The sequence below is a fragment of the Uranotaenia lowii genome, chromosome 2 (genome assembly GCF_029784155.1).
Source record: "Uranotaenia lowii strain MFRU-FL chromosome 2, ASM2978415v1, whole genome shotgun sequence".
NCBI lineage: Eukaryota > Metazoa > Arthropoda > Insecta > Diptera > Culicidae > Uranotaenia > Uranotaenia lowii.
This window is the reverse complement of record NC_073692.1, coordinates 188411954-188430753: the sequence shown is the minus strand read 5'-3', so window position 1 is coordinate 188430753 and position 18800 is coordinate 188411954. Positions and strand designations below refer to the sequence as shown.

The following is an 18800-nucleotide window of genomic DNA, read 5'->3' as shown; positions in this document are numbered from 1 at the left end:
AAAGTTTTGGTGCACGTCGTCGCATGTGGAAAATTTGAATTTGTGAAGTACCGGTTTAGAATTTGCGTAAATTTGAAAACTATGCCGAAAAATTACCTTTCCTTCCGGTACGACCCTTCAATTCAAACCAGGAACGATCACTGGGATGGTAAGACGCATAAAAAACACTGCAAGTACCCAGTCAGTTTTTTGAAGATTGGATTTTTTCTCTTTCAGACATGTTTTGTCGCTTATTCTGGTCCCCGTTCGAAAGTGTCGCGAGACAAACTAGAAGTGGCCAATCGTATGAAAAGACTTCTAGAAATCTAAAAATAGAAGAAGTCAAAGATTGCGATCCAGTAGAAGTAGAACTGTAAGTACCTTTTTTTCGTTTTTCTGAACAATGGTCATAAAGTTTGTTGAACTTGGTAATATCTCCTCAAAATAGTTAAATAATTTTTTTTGAAATTGACATGGCCTTTTTTAAAGACCACGTTAAGCAGATGTATATGTGATGACATCGCTTAAACTTCGTATCCGCGATGCCAGTTGAAATGTTTGATTAACGTTTTGTAGTTGGGACAAATGTACGGCCATGTAAGCTTTCCAAAAGCTCTCTAAATAATCTAAACTTTTCTATTGAGAACATAGTGTCGCTAGTGTTCCCAATAAGTCCCATCCCCCTACGAAAGCTTGCAAAAGTTGCAAGCTTAGTCAATTGATCAACTATTGCCTAAATATAGGCGTATAGAATAAGTTCATCGCATGCAACTTTTTGATTGTTTCGATAAGGCTGGAACAAATTCCCTTCTTTTGCCACTTGGAATTCATATTAAATAAATCCGAATTTCCAATAAATTAAAAACAATTTAATCAAAAGATTGCATGCAATAACAAGTTTATTGCATGCAAGCTTTTGATTTATTTGTTCCAATTTGTTAAAAATTTGGAGCATTTGGTAGCAAACTAAATTGCACAAAATCGAAAAATAGAGTTATTTTAGATAAAAAAAAATTGGAGAAAAAAAACCCGATTTTTTTTTATATAATATGATACAAATCCCATCTTTTATAGTTTGACTTTCGCTATTTCAATTGTTTGAATTTTTGAAGAACTTGATCATATTTAGGCTGCGCAAAAAGGTGCAAAAAAATCAAATAGCCAGCTATCACATCCAACTTCAATTTCAAAAATTACCTCTATGTTCAATTACATTTTTAAATTTTCTTTATGTTTAACTGGGCTGGGATAAACAAGCGCCTCCATTCCTGGCACTGAATACTTTCTGGCGGAATAAGGAACATAGTTGTCGTTGTCATTTCTTATGACTGTTTGACAATATACAATTAATTCAAACATAAACCGTTAAAAAACTTTCATTCAAAATATATAAAACGAAGCTATTTGCCGCATTACTAAATTTACAGGAACTATCATGACGACTGGATTGAGTTAGAGTATAGTAATGAAACTCAAGACCAAAAAGATGTTTTAGAAGTTGACAATGCTGACCAATCTCCTATAAAGGAGACACCCGACGAAGAATATAATGAAGAAGAGACAGAGGAAGATTTGGGCACTTTGACTGCAGCCCAAGAAGACCCACCTAAACCATACCGCTGTGAGAAATGTATGACTCGGTTCCAAACATCGCTTTTGTTGCGCCGACATTGGTTGGTGCACGAAGAGCGACCCTGTGAGTGTGAGGTTTGTGGCAAAACGTTCAAAACTCGCAGCTATTTGTCGATTCATCGGCGAAACATGGGCCACCACAATTGGACAATCAGTTGTCCCCGGTGCGGTAAGATGTTCGCCGAGCAGCGCTATTTGGGTCGTCACAACGAGACAGCGTGTAACAAGTATATTAATAAGCGTAAGTAGCGGATTTGTGGAAGCATACTCATCTGAGCCCTTATCACAATTTAGTTTTCAAATTTTATCAGACGTCCCTACATTGTTTTAAAATGGATTTACCTAGTTGCTATTCTACCATTGTTTATATTATCTCGTTGAAGTTGTTTCTGCACAAGTTAATAATATGTTTTGTTAGTCAGACGCAGACCACCTGAATTATACGTATGACCTATTTTATTGATACATCTTGTAATATTTTACGTAGTATTTGTTGTTAGTAAATAATAAAATTATTTAGTGAATGTTTTTAAACATTAGTCAATACGGACCCGTTATGATGTTATAGTTATGATGACAAAGATAAAGAATTTTTAAATGAAACATTTAAAAGTTAGTATTATTCAATTAGTGTCAAACATCACATCACTCGAAAAAAAAGAAAATTAAATAGGCAAAAACAGGCTCGAGTTTTACGTACATTCAATATATCTTCCCCTGAAAAGATTAAGAAAGAAGGCAACGCTACGACACTGCATTAAAACGAGATTGCCCAAAGTTATGATTTGTAGGGAAATTTCATACTTTAGATTAAAAATAATAACTAGTAGTTTACTATTTCTACCAAGTTCTTTTTATTTAAATTCCATTTGTTTGATTTCCGTTTGTCTACACTTTGAACAAAGCACAATGACATCTATATGACACTCACTTTTAGTACGTTCCATCTAACTCTACCAATACTGCACTTAAGTTTTATCGACTCCTGATTGTTTGAACATTTTTAAGCTTCCACACAAGCTTATGATCCTTCATGTGTTGTCGTTTCGATTGAAATTCTGTATATGGCACAACAGAGCTAAAATAATCCCAACCTATAACAATCTTTCTCATGAAAAGGTTCAGGCAGTTAAAGCGCTACCAAACGATTTCAACTTCGAGATTTGGGTTCCAGCCAAAGGACTACATCAGCCTCATTTTAATATTACTTATTTACAAATGGAGACATAAGAATCTCTACATTCTGCCCTATGAATAACAAACAAACATTAGATAAGATTTTTTTTTCTTTCAAAGTCCCTAAATAGGGGTACACCTAAAATCTGATTTCAAATCACGGTCATAATAAGTATATTACTCTTCCCCAGTTGAACAATGATATTTCTATAGTTTTCATTTCTAAGTACAGCCAATGCAGTGGTTTTCACAAGTGTATACGCATTTTTAAATTCCCTACCGTAAATAAATCTGTGTAGAGCAAACGCCAGAGAAGGAAGGTTAAAATATTACAAATTTACCGGGAAATTTGCTCCTCTCTTCGGCTACGAGCTCATCCGACAATATTTGCTTTCAAATATAATTGACCAAGACTGAAAGCTCATGCCTCTTGTACACTCCAGATAGTTTTTACAGTTGAATTTGGAAGCAAAAAAGGATACCCAAGACTGTCTAAATGAAGTTGAAATTGAACACGTCCAGCAAATCAACCTGGTTGATCTGCGGGGAATCAAACTTTTTCAACTGAAGTTCATCATCTCTGGCGTTCGTTCGCAAATTTTAATCTTTGGGTTCATCCCTATACCCGTCGGAGTACTGCTCCCTGCCACCCATTCGCAGCATTGCCTTGCTATCAGCATTCCCATCCAGAACAGATGTTTTCGAATGTTCTGGCTCCTAGAAATGATAAACAAAAGTATTAAAACCCGTTAACTGGAGTCATACTTTAGCGAGCACTTACCAATTCATCGTCTTCCTTGACGGGCTTTTCCCCGACGCCCCACACTTCGACGTTTCGGACGGTAAACTTTTTAGTAGCACTCATCTGAAGATAGCCTTTGTAGGTGCTGCATGATTCTGAACATTCTCCGATGCCGTACTCACAGTCAAGCCACAAGCCCCAGTAGCCAAATTGCCCGCCCATGCCCTGAAACACAAAGACAAAGTTATCGAGTCTTCATCAATTTCTGCACACATAGTCTAACGTTGTTTATCAAGAACATTTTGTCAAACTTTTTTCTTTTTTGATTCCTAAATGAAAAAAAGTTTTCATTTACTTTACTGGTTAACACATACCATTCCGTTTGGCATCGTCTGCTGATGCAAGTTCATATACTGATAGTGATTATTATACCCCGTTGACGGAAAACAGCGCATCTTGGGCCGTAAGGTGAACAAAAAAGAGTTGTCATTGCCACAAAAGTTGGGACTCAACGCCCAGGCATCGGTTGCGTAGCCTCCGAATATGAAACCATTTGAATCTTCCACTATCACAACTGTTGGGCCTTGATCGATTATTCGACCTGAAAGATGCGAAATTTATTAGATTTTATTAACAAATTGAAGAAGTTGCTTTATACGGTTTCTACCTAACAACGTGGAGAAGCTTTCTCCGTGAATCTGGGATGAGAACAGGAAGCGCCATTTATTCTGCAGCATGGCTGGCAGATTAGCATTCACAAACAACATTTGAGACAGATCGGTAAAGGCCGGATAGTCTGGCATGTACTGCAGGCCCTCGCACAGTGGAAGCATCGTATGTAGCACCACATCCGGTTGCGGAATGTTTTCCTTCCGCCGGGATCGGCTTTCGTCCGAATCATCCTTACGTCTTTCGTCGGAAGTATTTTTCAGATTCCGATAATTGAACAAATGGGAAAACACGTGCTCCAACATTCGGAGAAAGATGGGATTTTTGCTGAGCCTGAAATAAAATAAATGCGGATAAAGGTTGATGAAATTTCAATTTTATCAATTTCTAATCAAATTCAATGATATTATAAATGAACTATGGACGTTTGTTCCGATAAAAGCTTTCCTTCGGCTTGAGTAACATTTTCTCCGTCCAAGCCTAGGTGATTACTTACCATCGCTCGGCATCCGCACGTGTTACTTTCTGTGTACCCTGTTGTACTACATCATAAACCAGGCCTTCGGCTAGCTTTTGAATACATTCTTTCACAATGCGGAATCCACGAGATTCCCATGATTTAAACTCCGGCCCACCTTCGAGTCTTATCGCCCGCATGTAGCTACTCACGACAGCTTCCACGTACTGCGGAAGATAACGACAAAAAGGATTAAATTTGTCATCTATTTTTTTTTGCATCACGTTTAGCGTTACCTCTTTGATTAACGGGTACGCTATTTCCGGTGATTCAGATTCAGGAGCCTGCCCGAGACTGCTGAGCAGCACATTGATACGCTCATCCTTGGTTCCACGTACGGTATAAACATAGAGCTCCGCAAATCGGGGCAACTCGACAAAGCTGGCTCGAGACCCTAACGGTCCAAAGAGAAAGTTGGTGATGTATTGTGCCAAACGTGGGTCCATCTGTGAGCCCCAAAATTTCTGCAACAAAGAGGGTTCTTTTAGATACTTTCAGTACTCCCTTGTGCTGATTGTGTTTAACCATAAGATCTTCTTCCTTGCATTTGTCTGAATTTTTGCTCGCTAGACGGAAAGATGTGGCCACCAGGGGTAACTCGCTCTTTTCCAGCATCGGACATTTTTCTGCTAATTTTGAACTCGATGAATTTCCCATGATGACTGGATTTTTTCTAAGTTGCAGGAGTTGTTGTTTGCTGGGTAAGAAAAATGGTATTATTTTATACAAATGACATACTTAATGTAATGTTTTTTGATTTTTTATTTGAATTTTCCAAAACCAATGATATAATACACAATAAATGCTGTCTCTTATTTTTTTAAATTTTATTTACAAATGGTTTTATTAAGGCATTTTACTTATAAAGTTTTTATGTTCCGGGAGTATTTTTCCTAACTTTGTGTTAGTAAGAGGGGGGGGGGGGGGGGGGGCTTTCTCTTATTTATTGAATAAAGAAAACATTCCAGGACTTTGGAGCGAATAAAGCATTATTTCATAATAAGAAAGAATTTTCTTTTCATTTAAAAAAAATTAACGACTTTAACATTAACTTTTTCTTAGATTTATCAAATAAAAAAAAGAAATTATCAGATTTTGATAGAATATTTCTAGAAATTTGAAAAAGTGAAGAAAATTATTTAAAATCCTTTTAAATCGTAATTTTTCTAGGGCTTTGTTGGGAATAAAATTAGCAAAACCAGGAAATCTTGAATGCTCACTTCGAAAGCATAAGTTGATTTCTAAACTCTAAACCCATTTTAATTTTGAAAAATCAGGTTACTGTAGTTGACTTAATAGAATAAATCGACAAAACTGTGTTCCGCTATTGAATTTTTATTCCAATTTGAAGCGTATAATTTGAAATTCTATTTTGAAACTTTTCCAACTGATTAAGCCCAAATTTCATAGTTTTGATTCTCATGTACATTTTTTTTTAAATAATTCTCTACTAAAAAAATCCCCTGACTTCAGCATATCACTCTATAAATGAGCATTCTCAAATTATTATTTTCAAAAAAAATGTTCTCATAGTTTAATTGAAAATTTCATTGAGCGATTCTCTAAACATGAATATTTCTATGTTTTCAATCTCATCTTATTCCAAATTTTATGATTCTGTGTCTTGAAAATTTAATTTCCATTCTGAATTATTGTTTTTGAAGGTAACTTTTGACACATTTAGAAGAAATTTAGACAAAAGCTTCTTAATATTTCCTAGCACATTTTTTTAAATAAATAAATGATTTCTCATTTTAAGTTTTAATCTGCATTAGGGGAGAAAAGGGCATAACGAGCACCCAGGGCATAATAAGCACTCCTCTTTTCTACAAAAGTACGTATTTTCTAAAACAAATGTTCATGAGGATTTGTTTCGTACTACCTATAGTATTAACTTTTCACCAAAAAAGAAAAATCCTTTTCATCTTTACAAAAATATTAAAAAATAACCAGCTAGGTTCTCAAGTGACGAAAATATTATAATTTTTGAGCACCACCAAATAAGCTTTTATTACCTTTAAATCATCTTGATTTGAAATGTACGCACTGCAACATGATGTACATATTGTTTCTCAATTTTCACCATCAAAAAATTTTTGATTTTTCGCTTCAATCAATTTTAAAATGCGTTTTTACTTAAATTCGTTAACTCGGGGCGAACAGAGCACTATCAATCAGGGCACGATGAGCGTTTTCTGCCGTATAATCTAGCGGCAAATTCAACTCGATGAAGTCAACTGAATAATAGAGTTACAGCTTGGATTGTTTCATCTGACGATTTGGCCTATTGGTAAGGTGTCGGAGAGGTAATCAGTAGACTCGAGTTTGATTCTTCCAGGGAATTTTTTTTTTGACATACCATTCATGATTGATTTTTTGATTGTTACATTATACGGCTAGTAGCATCATCCGTCAAACAAAACACCCGATAATGTATGAGCATGTGTTAATTGTTTGAATTCTACAAACAGACCTAGATTATTTTGTTATGGCTTTGTTTGATGAATCTACGCCTCACCGTTTAGTGCAAAATGCATCGATCATGAATGATAAATGAAAAAAAAATCACCTTGACCAGGAATCGAACTCGAGTCTACTGACTACCTCTCCGACACCTTACCAATAGGCCAAATCGTCAGATGAAATAAGTCAAGCTGTAGCTCTTCTATTCAGTTGACTTCATCGAGTCGAATTCGCTAGATTCCCCGGCAGAAATCGCTCATCGTGCCCCGATTAATAGTGCTTATACTGCCCCAGGGGGTTCTCATCATGCCCCTACAGTGACTGGTTTTCAGCTTTCTGCAAAAAATTTTATAATACTTTTTTAAGCATTTTTATCTACTTTTTCAAGTTTCATCTTATTAGGCAATAGACTAATTGAGTGTCTGAACACGAAACAATGATGTAATTCACATATTATAGGTGTTCTATATGGTTAAAAAAGCGTTTTCCTTAAGGTGCTAATTATGCCGTTCACGATATATCGATGAAATGTGAAAAAAATCACACATTCAATTGCAAATAACTCATCACATTCAACTCGTTTCGCGTCACAATCTTCTACAAACTTGTTTATCATTGTTTGAACTACAATTCTTGAAATTCTGAGCTTTCTAGCATACTGGAAACATATTTTAGAACACAAAGAGTGAAAGTATGTTGATTTTTCATACATTTTGCCGAAAATTTCCATACAAATTTCAGGTCCTTTGCGCCAGCTCGTGCTTTTGCCAAAGACCTAAAACTTTCAGAAAGTCATTTTTTCACCTAAATACACCAATCTAGGGGGTGCCGCTTTGAAAAAAATGTTGATAAAATCACCCCATACAAATTTGGGCCAGTCTAGTGTCCATGTATAAAACATTATATATTAAGATAAAGAAACGAGAAAATGTTCAAGTTTGATAAAAAAAAAAACTTAAACAAAATCAACCAGATATATTTAAAAAATATCTCGTCCTCTTGTATATTGAGGTTCGATCTGGAACACCTTTTCCCTCGCATCGGTTATAGATGAATAATCAAACCATTGCAATGGATTGTAGGATAGGAATCCAATTAAAATGCTGGCAACGGTACGATTTTCCGCAGAATCTTCACAGTCTTAAAGCGCATCATTAGTAGTAATCCCCCAGCTTTGTTCGGTTCTCACCTTCATTGATAGTTGGCCTTATTGAATTAAACGACAATGTACAGTCCACCTTTGCAGGAAATTGAACTTATTGGTGAAAAACGTTAAGATTCGTGAAATTGTTTTCCATTTCGTAGAAAAGCTTTCATTTGCAATCAAGAATCAATTTCTCTGTAATCAACAATCAATTAAAATACCTATGTATTCTATCAGTTGTTATGAAATTGATAACTTTTTGATTGAATATTATCCGACACTAGATAACTTTATTGACCCGCTCAATAGATACACATGCATATGTGTAAGATATGGATACATCCAAATGGGGAGTGAATGTTACCCATGACATGAGTCACAATTTCTGCAGCAAAAATCTCTGACACCCTTGTAAAGAGGTGAATTTTACCCTTTTGACTTCCTGTTCTATCCCCTTATCGATGCTGATACAGGGATTTGATCCAGAAAACAATAAGCAATTTGTCAGACATGTTCGCGCTGATAAGATTAGGGTATTTGCCCCAGCACAAACAGTGGTTATTATGGCTAAAATATTTACTAGACTGGCTCGGATTTGAGTTTTGGAAGCATTTAAGTGTTTGGAGTTTCAAGATTTAACACCATAAACTAAACGGTAGCTGAATTTAAAATATTATTATTATTAAATATTACTATCATTAATAATTATCAGACCCTTAAACTATTTTGTTATTCGGGTCAAAGTTTAAATTTGATGGTTTTTATAGAAATGTACAATTGTCAAGTTGATCAAAGCTGGTTCATTTGGATTATTCCTTATGCATTTTCAAATATTTTGGCTGAATGTGAGTTTTCTGTTCTGCGCAATTTTTCTTGGAGTCATCATCAGTAAATCTAGCTAGTCAACTTCTAGTTAAAGAAAAATATACTGTTCTACTATTTTGTATATGTGATATGTGTCCAATTTATGTTTTTAGGGGTTTATAACTGTCTCACTGTGATCCGTCAAGGAAAAAAAAAAAAGATTGAAGACAGAAAAGAAAACATTGAATGAGTGTAGAATAGCTTAGAGCAGTGGTTTTCAAACTTTTTCGCTCACCGCCACCTGTTTCGATTTTTTAGAACTCACCGCCCCCTACAAATTTATCCCGAAATGCAACCAAAATTGGCAATTATGAGGTCTTCCACTGCTCCCTTGCAGGCTGTTAAGGCCCCCCCTAGGGATGGAAGGGACCACTTTGAAAACCACTGAATTGGAGTAAAATGTTCCTGGCGAAAAAGATGCTAGTTCTCCACTTTCTACACTGGTCTTATTTGTAATCGCATAGGATATACTGGATATACTTCGATCGAGAAAAAAATATAAGAATAATGATTGAAAGAAGAGGACATATTTGCATCGAATACTACAAATGGATATTCTAAGTTCCTTTGATATTCCAGCTGAACGAAAAGCAAAAACATTTCCATGACCAAAGGAAAGGTTGCTTGAATCTCTCGTCTGCAAAAATTAAGGAGAAAGGCTATTACTCGAGCAAAATATATTGCATGTGCATTGACGTGTTCTCAGGTTGCTACTTGACGTTAGGTATTGTTTCGCGCAATCCCATTTCGCGTACTATGCCATTATTTGGCACATAGCTTCTCCGCGACCTATGCCTTTTGGCGCATTTACATTTCATGGGAAACCATTTCGAGCATTTTTACAATTTTTTTCAACTATCATGATTTGTGATTCTAAACGAGTATTGCGTGTATCTAAATCAAGCGTGAGTTTTCAAAAGGACGTATGTCGCAAAAGTAAACAAATTGAGTTACTGTTTGCACGGTATAGTAAATTTTATTTTCTTCTGTATGAATTAACTGTTTGTACAAAAAAAAAATAATATGCCGTTAGCTAAAAAAATATACAAACGACCTATGTCATCTTTTCTCAGTGTTTTCGAAATTCTTCTTTACACCTCTTTTTGGTAAAACGACGCATCTATCAAAACAAATAATATCGCACACACAGCAGATAGGATCGCAGCAAACCGTCGTATGCGTCAAATCAGATACGTCGGTTTTTCACATCATTGCAGATGCGTCAGTTTTAAAATAATTATTATTTTAAAACTGACGCATCTGCAATGATGTGAAAAAACCGACGTATCTGATTTGACGCATAATGAAAACAATTTGTCCAAGCGACGAATCATAAAGGGTGTATGTAAATATTAAACTGTCACAACGACGAATCATTATGGCGTATGTGAAAAAAAAACTCAACAATACGGTGTAAAATATTTTTTTTAACAAATTCACTAGGAAACAGCAAAAAATCCAGTATGCTCAAACCTATAATTAAAACATTATTGTTTTTCCTACAGCTGCCATGATAAAACTTGATTCTAGATCAAACAGCTTTAAATAGCATTTATTTATATTAACATAATTTTGTCCCTCCTTTTTCTCAGATTTTGTCTGATGTTACATACGTCCTTTTGAAAACTCACGCTTGAAATAATCTTTTTCACAGTGCACATTGGTTCCAAAATGAAATTTAGCGGCAAAACAATTATTAGCATGTTTTTTTTTTTTGGGATTTTAAACCTATTGGTGGTATCGTTTCACGTATTTCTGTACTATTTTTTCCGAGTTTTTTTTCTGGGGTTTTTTTGTTTGTTTTTTTTGTTTGTTTGTTTTTTTTTTGTTTGATTTTTTTTTGCAGGAAAGGGGGAGTTTTTTATAGTTTATGAAGGAGTTTTGATTTGTGGAGGAAGGATATAATTTTCTTTTCTTCTTCGGGACAGTTGGATAATGCTTGTTGGAGGTTTGGTGAGAGGGAACAGGATATTCTTAGGCTATGGTATTGGAGACAGGAGGTAAGGATATGTTTTATGGAGTTAGGGGTAAGACAGGAATTGCAGGTAGGGGGGTTATCTTTGGCCATTATGTATTCGTGGGTGAGCCGCGTGTGGCCGATGCGGAGTCGAGTTAAGGCTCATCTTTCGGAATTGCAGGATCTGTCAATCCATCTTTGCGTCGTGTTTTTGATCTATCGCAACTTCGAGCGATTGTTCGTAGCCCATTCGATTTCCCAGGCTTCGAGTATCTAGTTTTTAGTGGTTCGAGTGGCATCGGATTGCGGGACGGGAATCGTGGGGGGAGTAATTTTGGAGCCGGCTGAGGCAAGTCGATCGGCTGAATCGTTACCTGGAGTGTCAGAGTGGCCCGGTATCCAGCAGAGTGTGATGTTTTTAATAGGAGCTAGGTGAAAAATAGATTGGATCCAGGGGTGCTTTAGATTGCCGGCTGCCAACGCAGAGAGAACACTGGCCGAATCAGAAAAGATGACGGTGTCTGTGGTAGATTTCTGAACGGCATCAAGAATGGCGTAGGCTTCTGAACTGAAGACGGAGCATTGGCCCTGAAGGGGCAAACTTCTATTACAGATTCCGTCATGTATGCCGCAGCCAACCTTTCCATCAGCGGTTTTAGAGCCGTCGGTATAGATGTGTGGGGAGTTAGAATATTTGTCTTGGACGAGTTGATAAAAGTGTGGGAGGACAATTGCTGAGGCTTTGCCGGCTTTGATTACTTTGCCTAGACTCAGATCTACTTTAGGATTAGTGTCATTCCAATATTTTATTGATGGGCCGTTACTTGTACAGATAGCGGGAAGGGGTTCACCGATGAGCTTGACTAGTAGTGTGTTAGTTCTTTCAACTAGTGGGGTATCTCTGGAGCCACCGTTAGCGAGTGCCCTTATGGCTTTCAAGGAAAGATGTTTAGTGAGGAGATAGATGAAGGGTAGTTGTCCACTTTCGGCCATCAGTGATTGGATTGGACTTGATCTGAAGGCGGAGCTTATGATTCTGACACAGTCATTGTACAGTGGTTCTACCTTTTTTATCACTTCGTCTGTGGCTAGACTCACGGTACCGATCCATTGAAGGGCTGAAGGAATAAGCCAGCCGTGGAGGAACCGGAAGAGAGAGTCACGATGTGCTAGGCTGGTTTTGTTAGTCATAATACGGAGGATATTGATCTTGTTTACGGTATTTTTACGGATGTTGTTCAGATGACATAGAAAATTAAGACGGTCGTCGATCCATACGCCCAATAGGCGGGTGGAGCGGGCCAGTGGGATGGTTTCGCTCGACATCGTGAGGGGTTGCAGTTTTTTTATTTTCTTCCTATTGGGGCCGAGGTGAAGAAGGGTTGACTTTTTGGGGGAGAATTGGAAACCTATTTTGGGAGCCCACTCGGCGACCAGGTCCACCGCTTGTTGGATTCTTCTTCGGGCCATAATAGGGAAAGGGGAAATGGATAACAATAGGATGTCGTCGGCGTATATTAAAGTTTTGATGTTGTCGGGTATTGTTTCGAATAGGGTGTTAATGGCAATTAGGAACAAGACTGGTGCTATCACCGAGCCTCGGGGAACGCCGCCCGGAACAGGCTGGATATGAGAGCGCACACCGTTTATAAGGACGTGGATGTATCTTTGGGACAGGAAATTTTTGGTGTATAGGTACATTCGGCCGCCAATGTTCCACTTAACAATTTGGTTAAGGATAACTGTGCGATCGACTCGATCAAAGGCCTTCGATAGGTCGAGTGAAAGGGCCTCGACATGGTGTTTTTGGTTTTAGGTGGTGGTCAGAATGAATTCGACATCATCAAAGTAGTCGTCTACTGATCTACCGGCGCGGAAGGCGAATTGACGTGAGTCGAGGAGCTTTTGTTTATCCAGGATAGTATTAAGGCGTCGATTGACCATCCTTTCCATAATTTTGCCGGAGCAATCAAGAAGGGTAATGGGTCGGTAGCTATCTACTGAATGAGGGTTTTGTTGGGGTTTGAGTATCGGGATTACCAGGCCTATCTTCCAACTTTCGGGGAGTTCTCCATTTGACCAGATTTGGTTTAATATTTTTTTAAATGTTTTTTTGGCCAGAAGGGAGAGGTTCTTGAGCAGGGGGTAAACTAAATCGTCAGGGACTTTGGAGAGTGCAAACTCCAGTTTTTCGTAGGTGAATGGGCAGTTGTAATCCAGGTTATTGTGGTTTGATGTTGGGGGGAAATCGGTAGGTTGGTAAAGGGAAGAGGAAGAAACGGAGGAGAAATGATTGCAGAAGGAGTTGGCCAGGGTTAAGGGGTCATTGTTGTATTGGTTGTTTAGTAGAGGGTGATATGGATCTTTTCGAGAGTTGCCATTTAGGGTTTTAATTTTGGACCAGAGTACGCTGGCAGAGGTACTGGGGTGAATTTCACTAGTGAACTGTTGCCAGCAGGCTGCTTTGGCATTCCCTACTTCTCGTTTGGCTAGGGAGTTGGCAGATTTGTATTCATCAAGGGCTATTGTTTTACTAGGGTGATCAGGGGGAAGACGTTTCAGAGCACGGAGTTTTTTACGACGTAGTTTAATGGCATCTCTGACCTCTGGACCCCACCATAGAACGGCATTTTTGCCGGGTTTACCACTGGTTCGGGGGATGTGCTTCTCGGCGGATTCGGTCAATATTTTGGAGAAGGATGGTATGCAGTTTGGTTGGCGTATGGAATGTTGGTTGTCAATTTCCTGTTGATATTCTTTATACTTCCATTTCGGCCTAGTTGCAACTTGTGGGGGAGGGGTGTTGGATTTTGATGATTATGGGGAAATGATCACTTCCGTGGGTATCGTCGAGGACGAACCAGTGGAACTTAGGTCCAAGCTCCCAAGAGACGAGGGTGATATCCAGGGTGGTCATTGCTCCAGTTTCTTGGTTGAGACGAGTTGGTTGGGAATTATTTAAAAAGGCAAGGTTGTGGATGGCAGCCAAATTTTCCAGGTATAAACCTTTTTTAAATGTGTGAGTATTTCCCCATGAGGTAGAGTGGGCATTGGGGTCCGTCATAATGATGAGGGGTTGGGGTAGTTGGGGGAGCAATTGTCAAGTTCCTCGGCAAATTCAGAGAAAGGCATTTGGGGGTGAATATACAAAGACACGACAGTCATGTCGAACGGGAAATTCAAGCTGCACAAACAACGTGCAAGTTAGATGTGATACTTATCATATTGTAGGGGATGTTATTTTTGATGGCTAGCCCCGCTCCTTGACAGGATCTAGGATCCGTTGTTGTATGTAGGGTGTATCCTTTTATTAGGTTTTGGGGGACGTTTGTATTGTGGAGTATGTCCTGAATTGCCAGGACAACTGGGGAAAATTTGTTCAGTAAGAGTTGAATTTCGGGCAGTCGGCATTGCATGGAGAAATTTAGAGATTTTTTGGGGGTTGGAGATCCTTTAGTTTTCTTACCATTAGAAGGTAAATTTTGATTGGCAGTGGGGAGGTTGTTTGATGAGTCAAGAGAAGAGTCAGCCATTGAGAAATCAAAAGGGGTAATATTGTATCCAGATGGTAAGAGAAGTTAATTGTAACTGTATGAACTTACCGATTCGGTTTAGGTGGATGGGGAGTGTTACCTTGGACTATTGACTTCTTCTTCTTGGTTAGTGTTATCGTAGCGGTTGGGAGACTTTCGAGAGAACTATTCTGGCGGTTCCGCTTCGGGGTAGAGGTGATGTTTGGAGTGGGAGGTGTCATCGTCTGACGAGCAGTGTCGGGTTCCGAGTCATCGGATTCCTGGGTGGTGGTAGAGTTGTCGACGAGGGTGGATTCCATGTCGGCTTGTTTGTAGCTGGCAAGTTCTTTCATCAGCTGGGAAACAAGACCTTCGAGTTCGTGGATTTTCCGGTCTTTTTCTGCTTCGGTGTTGATGGCCTGGGACCGTCGAAGAACTTCCTCCTGGTTTGCCAAATGGTTCCGGAAAATTCTGGTTGCTTTTGATTGGGGGATGCCGTGATCCACTTTGAGCCGGACGATGGTTTGCTCCTGCTGGTGGATGGGGCATTGTCGACTGATGGCTGAGTGATCGCCCCCGCAGTTGATACAGTGGGATGGATTCGAGCAATCTTTGTGGGGACTGGGCTCACCGCATTCAAGGCAGATAGGGGAGGAACTGTATCGTTTTTTGGTGTGGCCGTATTTGCCACATAGGTAGCACATCAATGGGCGGGGGTAGCACGGTCGTGTTTCGGTACGGATGAAGCCAAAAAAGATGTGACGAGGGCGAACGGTGCCTTTAATAGTTAGCACCATTGAGTTGGTAGGGATGGAACGTTCGCCAGACTTTTTGAGGAACCGATATACCTTTACGACAAGGAAGGCTTGAAAGTCTTCGTCCTTCATTCCTTCGACATGGTCGCAAGAAACCACGCATTGAACGAGGTATAAGGTCGGATGATATTCGATGGTAATTGGTGTACCGTCGATCAGTTTTTCCAGCTTGAGTAGGGCACTAACTTGGGCAGGGTTTCGGATTCTGAGAAGATAATTTTCACCACCATCGACAGGGTTGCCCCCATCAATTTTCCCAACAAGTTTTTCCACGGTTGTGGAAATTAGGAAAGGGTTTTTTGGCAGCTTGGCTTTACCGGATGGTCGCAGTCGGAGGAATTGAATGTCGCCAAATTCATCGCAGGGGTCCATCCATGAGGGAACAGTTCGTAGGAGCCGATTGTCGGGTGGCTTTGGCAAGCCATTCCAAGCGGGGGAAGCTTCCCCCATAATGGGGTTGTGTACGGTTTGCGAAACGATATGGAGTGAACTGTCAATTTGATGTCCGTGATAGAGAACACTGATTAACGGTGGCGTGGGAGAAAATATTCACTGGTACTGAACTGGCTGGAGAGAGATTCAAACACGTCTGTTCGGCACGGAAGTCGAAAATGAACTGAACTTTCTTTAATTATTAGCATCTTCCTCTTAAGTTTGATGCATTTGGTGTCTTATTCCAACTTTTTCAACAACTAAAGGCAATCATTTTGAATGAAATAATTTTGAGGTGGTTCATAAGGTTTCAGAGATATGAAAATTATTTTCAAAATTTAGACAGAGGCCTACATTGTTCTACAATATCGTAGAACATAATAAGTCATGAAATTTTATCGAAGACATCAAACATCTATCTCTTGAACTAAAACTTTGATGGCAATTTGTTTTCATGAGTGGTCCTACAAAAAAACAGTTCTTTAGTTATATCTTTTCAGGTTGGAAAGCGGATATTTGGATGTTTGGAAAACCAATATTTGTTTTGGTTTTCAAGTTATAAGGCAATTTGTGTGTTGATAACACTTGTGTTGAAACAATTACCTACTCTTCTAGAACTACGGAAACTCCAAATGGAGCTAGTCGAGAATTTTATCGTTTTATAAATGGAGCTAGCCGAGAATTTTATCGTTGATTGCATTTGAAATTTTATTATATATTCTTTACAATATAAAAAACTGGAGGTATGTGTTTGTTAAAAGCGTTTAATCGTTGATAGAGGTTTAATAAAAAAGACATCTGAAATCTCTAGAAAAATAGAGAGAGTTTATATCTGTGTCTTCAAGAACTCAGAAACTACTTAACCGATTGACGTGAAATTTGGCATGAGAAAGTTTTTCGAGTTAACCATTTTTCCTGTAAAGTTTTGAGTCCCTCCCATTTAAAGTAGGGAGGGCTCCCATACAAAATAATCGAAAAATACGATAAAATACGTATTAATTCAATCAATTAACAAGTGATTCTCATCAAGTTTTGTGAAAATGTACACATTTGCATGTTAAAATAATTTATAGCACAAAAGCCCCTCCCATCAAAGAAGAGGGGCGGGGCCCCATTCTATATAAAGAAAACATGAGACAAAACACCCAGGGTAAATTTTTCCGGTAATGATCAAGAGTATGTGATTATACAATATTATTTATTTTCGTTTAACTTGCACTTACATCCATATGTTTCTGAGGAAAATGCCGGGGAAGTTTCCATTTTCTCGGCATAGTGAATGTTGGATAAATTAGTGAGTTATCGAGTGTATCTAGTGTGTAGGTGAGTGTAGTTTTCGAAATAAAAACAAGTCTTCAAAAAAAATTTCAACATTTAGGCATAATAATGACACGTTGTTGAGTGAAGTTTAAATAAACCCTTGTATAGAAACAAAAGAGGGGTGAATTTCAAGCTTTATTCCAAAAATTTTCTCTTGTTAACTTTACGATACAGCAAAGTTTACCGGGTCAGCTTATTGCAGATTTCATAGGATCTCTTGTGTTGCCCTGGAATATTTTGGCCGAATTCAATTGTCAGGTCCATGTGACTTATGATATTTTTATGACACCATGTAGTATACAATAAACAAATGGTCGCATAATATCGCATTCCTATTAGAATGTATACTTCACCAATCATTCAATTAAAATCATAAAACCAGCGATGATCATCTGTTAACACATAATATCAATAATGATCTCGTGACTGTGAATGTTTTTTTTCTGTAAAAATCATAAAATACCATAGATCTAAATAGAAGCTACTATTGCAGTGATAAAACATACGCATGTATTGATCATTTACTATAAAATTTCTGAGAGAGTAGTGAATAAAAAGTTGACTTACCTTTCAGTACTGTTTTGCTCAACAATTCGCTGAACAACGAATCAATAAGGTTGTACTTGTGCGTTTTAGCGAATATAGGGAAAAAGTGCTCTAAAAGGACATATTTGCTCCCTTCGCTGATAGGCGTTCCAATATATAGTATCCGTCAATCCTTTTCAATTTCAATTTGTGCTGCGCTGGAATGATTACTCTAATCTCACATGGTTAAAAATATTCCAGCCTCAGGAGTATGTTTTCAGCGCTCCAACAATAAACCTTGAACTAGTAGTCGCCACATAAACACTGTCTGTCTGCTTACGGTTTACTTTTCAATATTCTACTCGCACCGTCCTTCTATCAATCGATGTGTTCATCCTACAGTTTGTCACAAATGCTGGGTTGAGGGGTAGCTTTGGCTGATTCCAGCACAATTATGAAGTATTGGTCCAAGGCCAATATAGGGTATTTTTGGCAATACGTTTCAAATTATACTTTTCAATCTGTAGTCACAAAGATTTTCCTTTATGAATAAGTCGATTATTCCGGTGCGTAAATTCAATTGCTTCAAATATTTTCTTATTCACATGTACAAAAAATTTCGTGTTCACGCAACAGTAGGCTAATTTGCACCTCCGAAAGCTGTAAACAAACTATTATTCATATTACAAACATTATTTTTCATCACTTTTGCAGAACAAATATTTTTCGTCTGAATTGCAATTTTCATTTCTTGGTAGATCTTCAGCTTTACATTTTTGAGAAAAATCACACTTTGTAATGAATGTGCTTTGCATTTGGAGCTGGTAGTGTTAATATGTGGTGTCGGCCGGTCTCAATTGTTGCACAATTTTACCAATTTGAATAGAATCTTTCCAATCGACAGTAGCACTTTCGGGATGGATTTCTTTTTACCCTTAATTTTTGATGATGAACTAACTAGGTCTATGAATACAGTATGAAGGTTAGCAGCTTCAGCCTCACATCCTTCACTTTTTCGATAACAACACTGAGTAATGAGTGCAATGCAAGATT

At 38.1% G+C, this 18800-nt stretch overlaps 3 protein-coding genes across 4 annotated transcripts; 1 reads left to right on the top strand and 2 right to left on the bottom strand.

Moving 5' to 3' along the window:
- The first annotated feature begins 34 nt into the window (after positions 1-34).
- On the top strand, positions 35-2054 carry LOC129744268 (zinc finger protein 852-like). Its single transcript, XM_055736706.1, has 3 exons — positions 35-148; positions 217-352; positions 1407-2054. Exons 1-3 carry the CDS (start codon positions 82-84, stop codon positions 1858-1860), a joined length of 657 nt encoding a protein of 218 aa, XP_055592681.1. The 5' UTR covers positions 35-81; the 3' UTR covers positions 1861-2054.
- A 387-nt stretch (positions 2055-2441) lies between these two features.
- Positions 2442-18791, bottom strand: LOC129744265 (MTOR-associated protein MEAK7). Of its 2 annotated transcripts, XM_055736703.1 has the most exons (9): positions 18681-18771; positions 17790-18418; positions 5241-5412; positions 4952-5179; positions 4695-4882; positions 4197-4531; positions 3904-4130; positions 3569-3754; positions 2442-3504 (listed from the first exon to the last, which is right to left on the bottom strand). In XM_055736703.1, exons 3-9 carry the CDS (start codon positions 5370-5372, stop codon positions 3388-3390), a joined length of 1413 nt encoding a protein of 470 aa, XP_055592678.1. In that variant the 5' UTR covers positions 5373-5412; positions 17790-18418; positions 18681-18771; the 3' UTR covers positions 2442-3387. The 2 variants fall into 2 exon arrangements, with proteins under 2 accessions (XP_055592678.1, XP_055592677.1); XM_055736702.1 differs by having other exon boundaries at positions 17790-18791.
- On the bottom strand, positions 11417-12844 carry LOC129742184 (uncharacterized). Its single transcript, XM_055734046.1, has one exon. It carries the CDS (start codon positions 12842-12844, stop codon positions 11417-11419), a length of 1428 nt encoding a protein of 475 aa, XP_055590021.1.
- Positions 18792-18800: the final 9 nt, after the last annotated feature.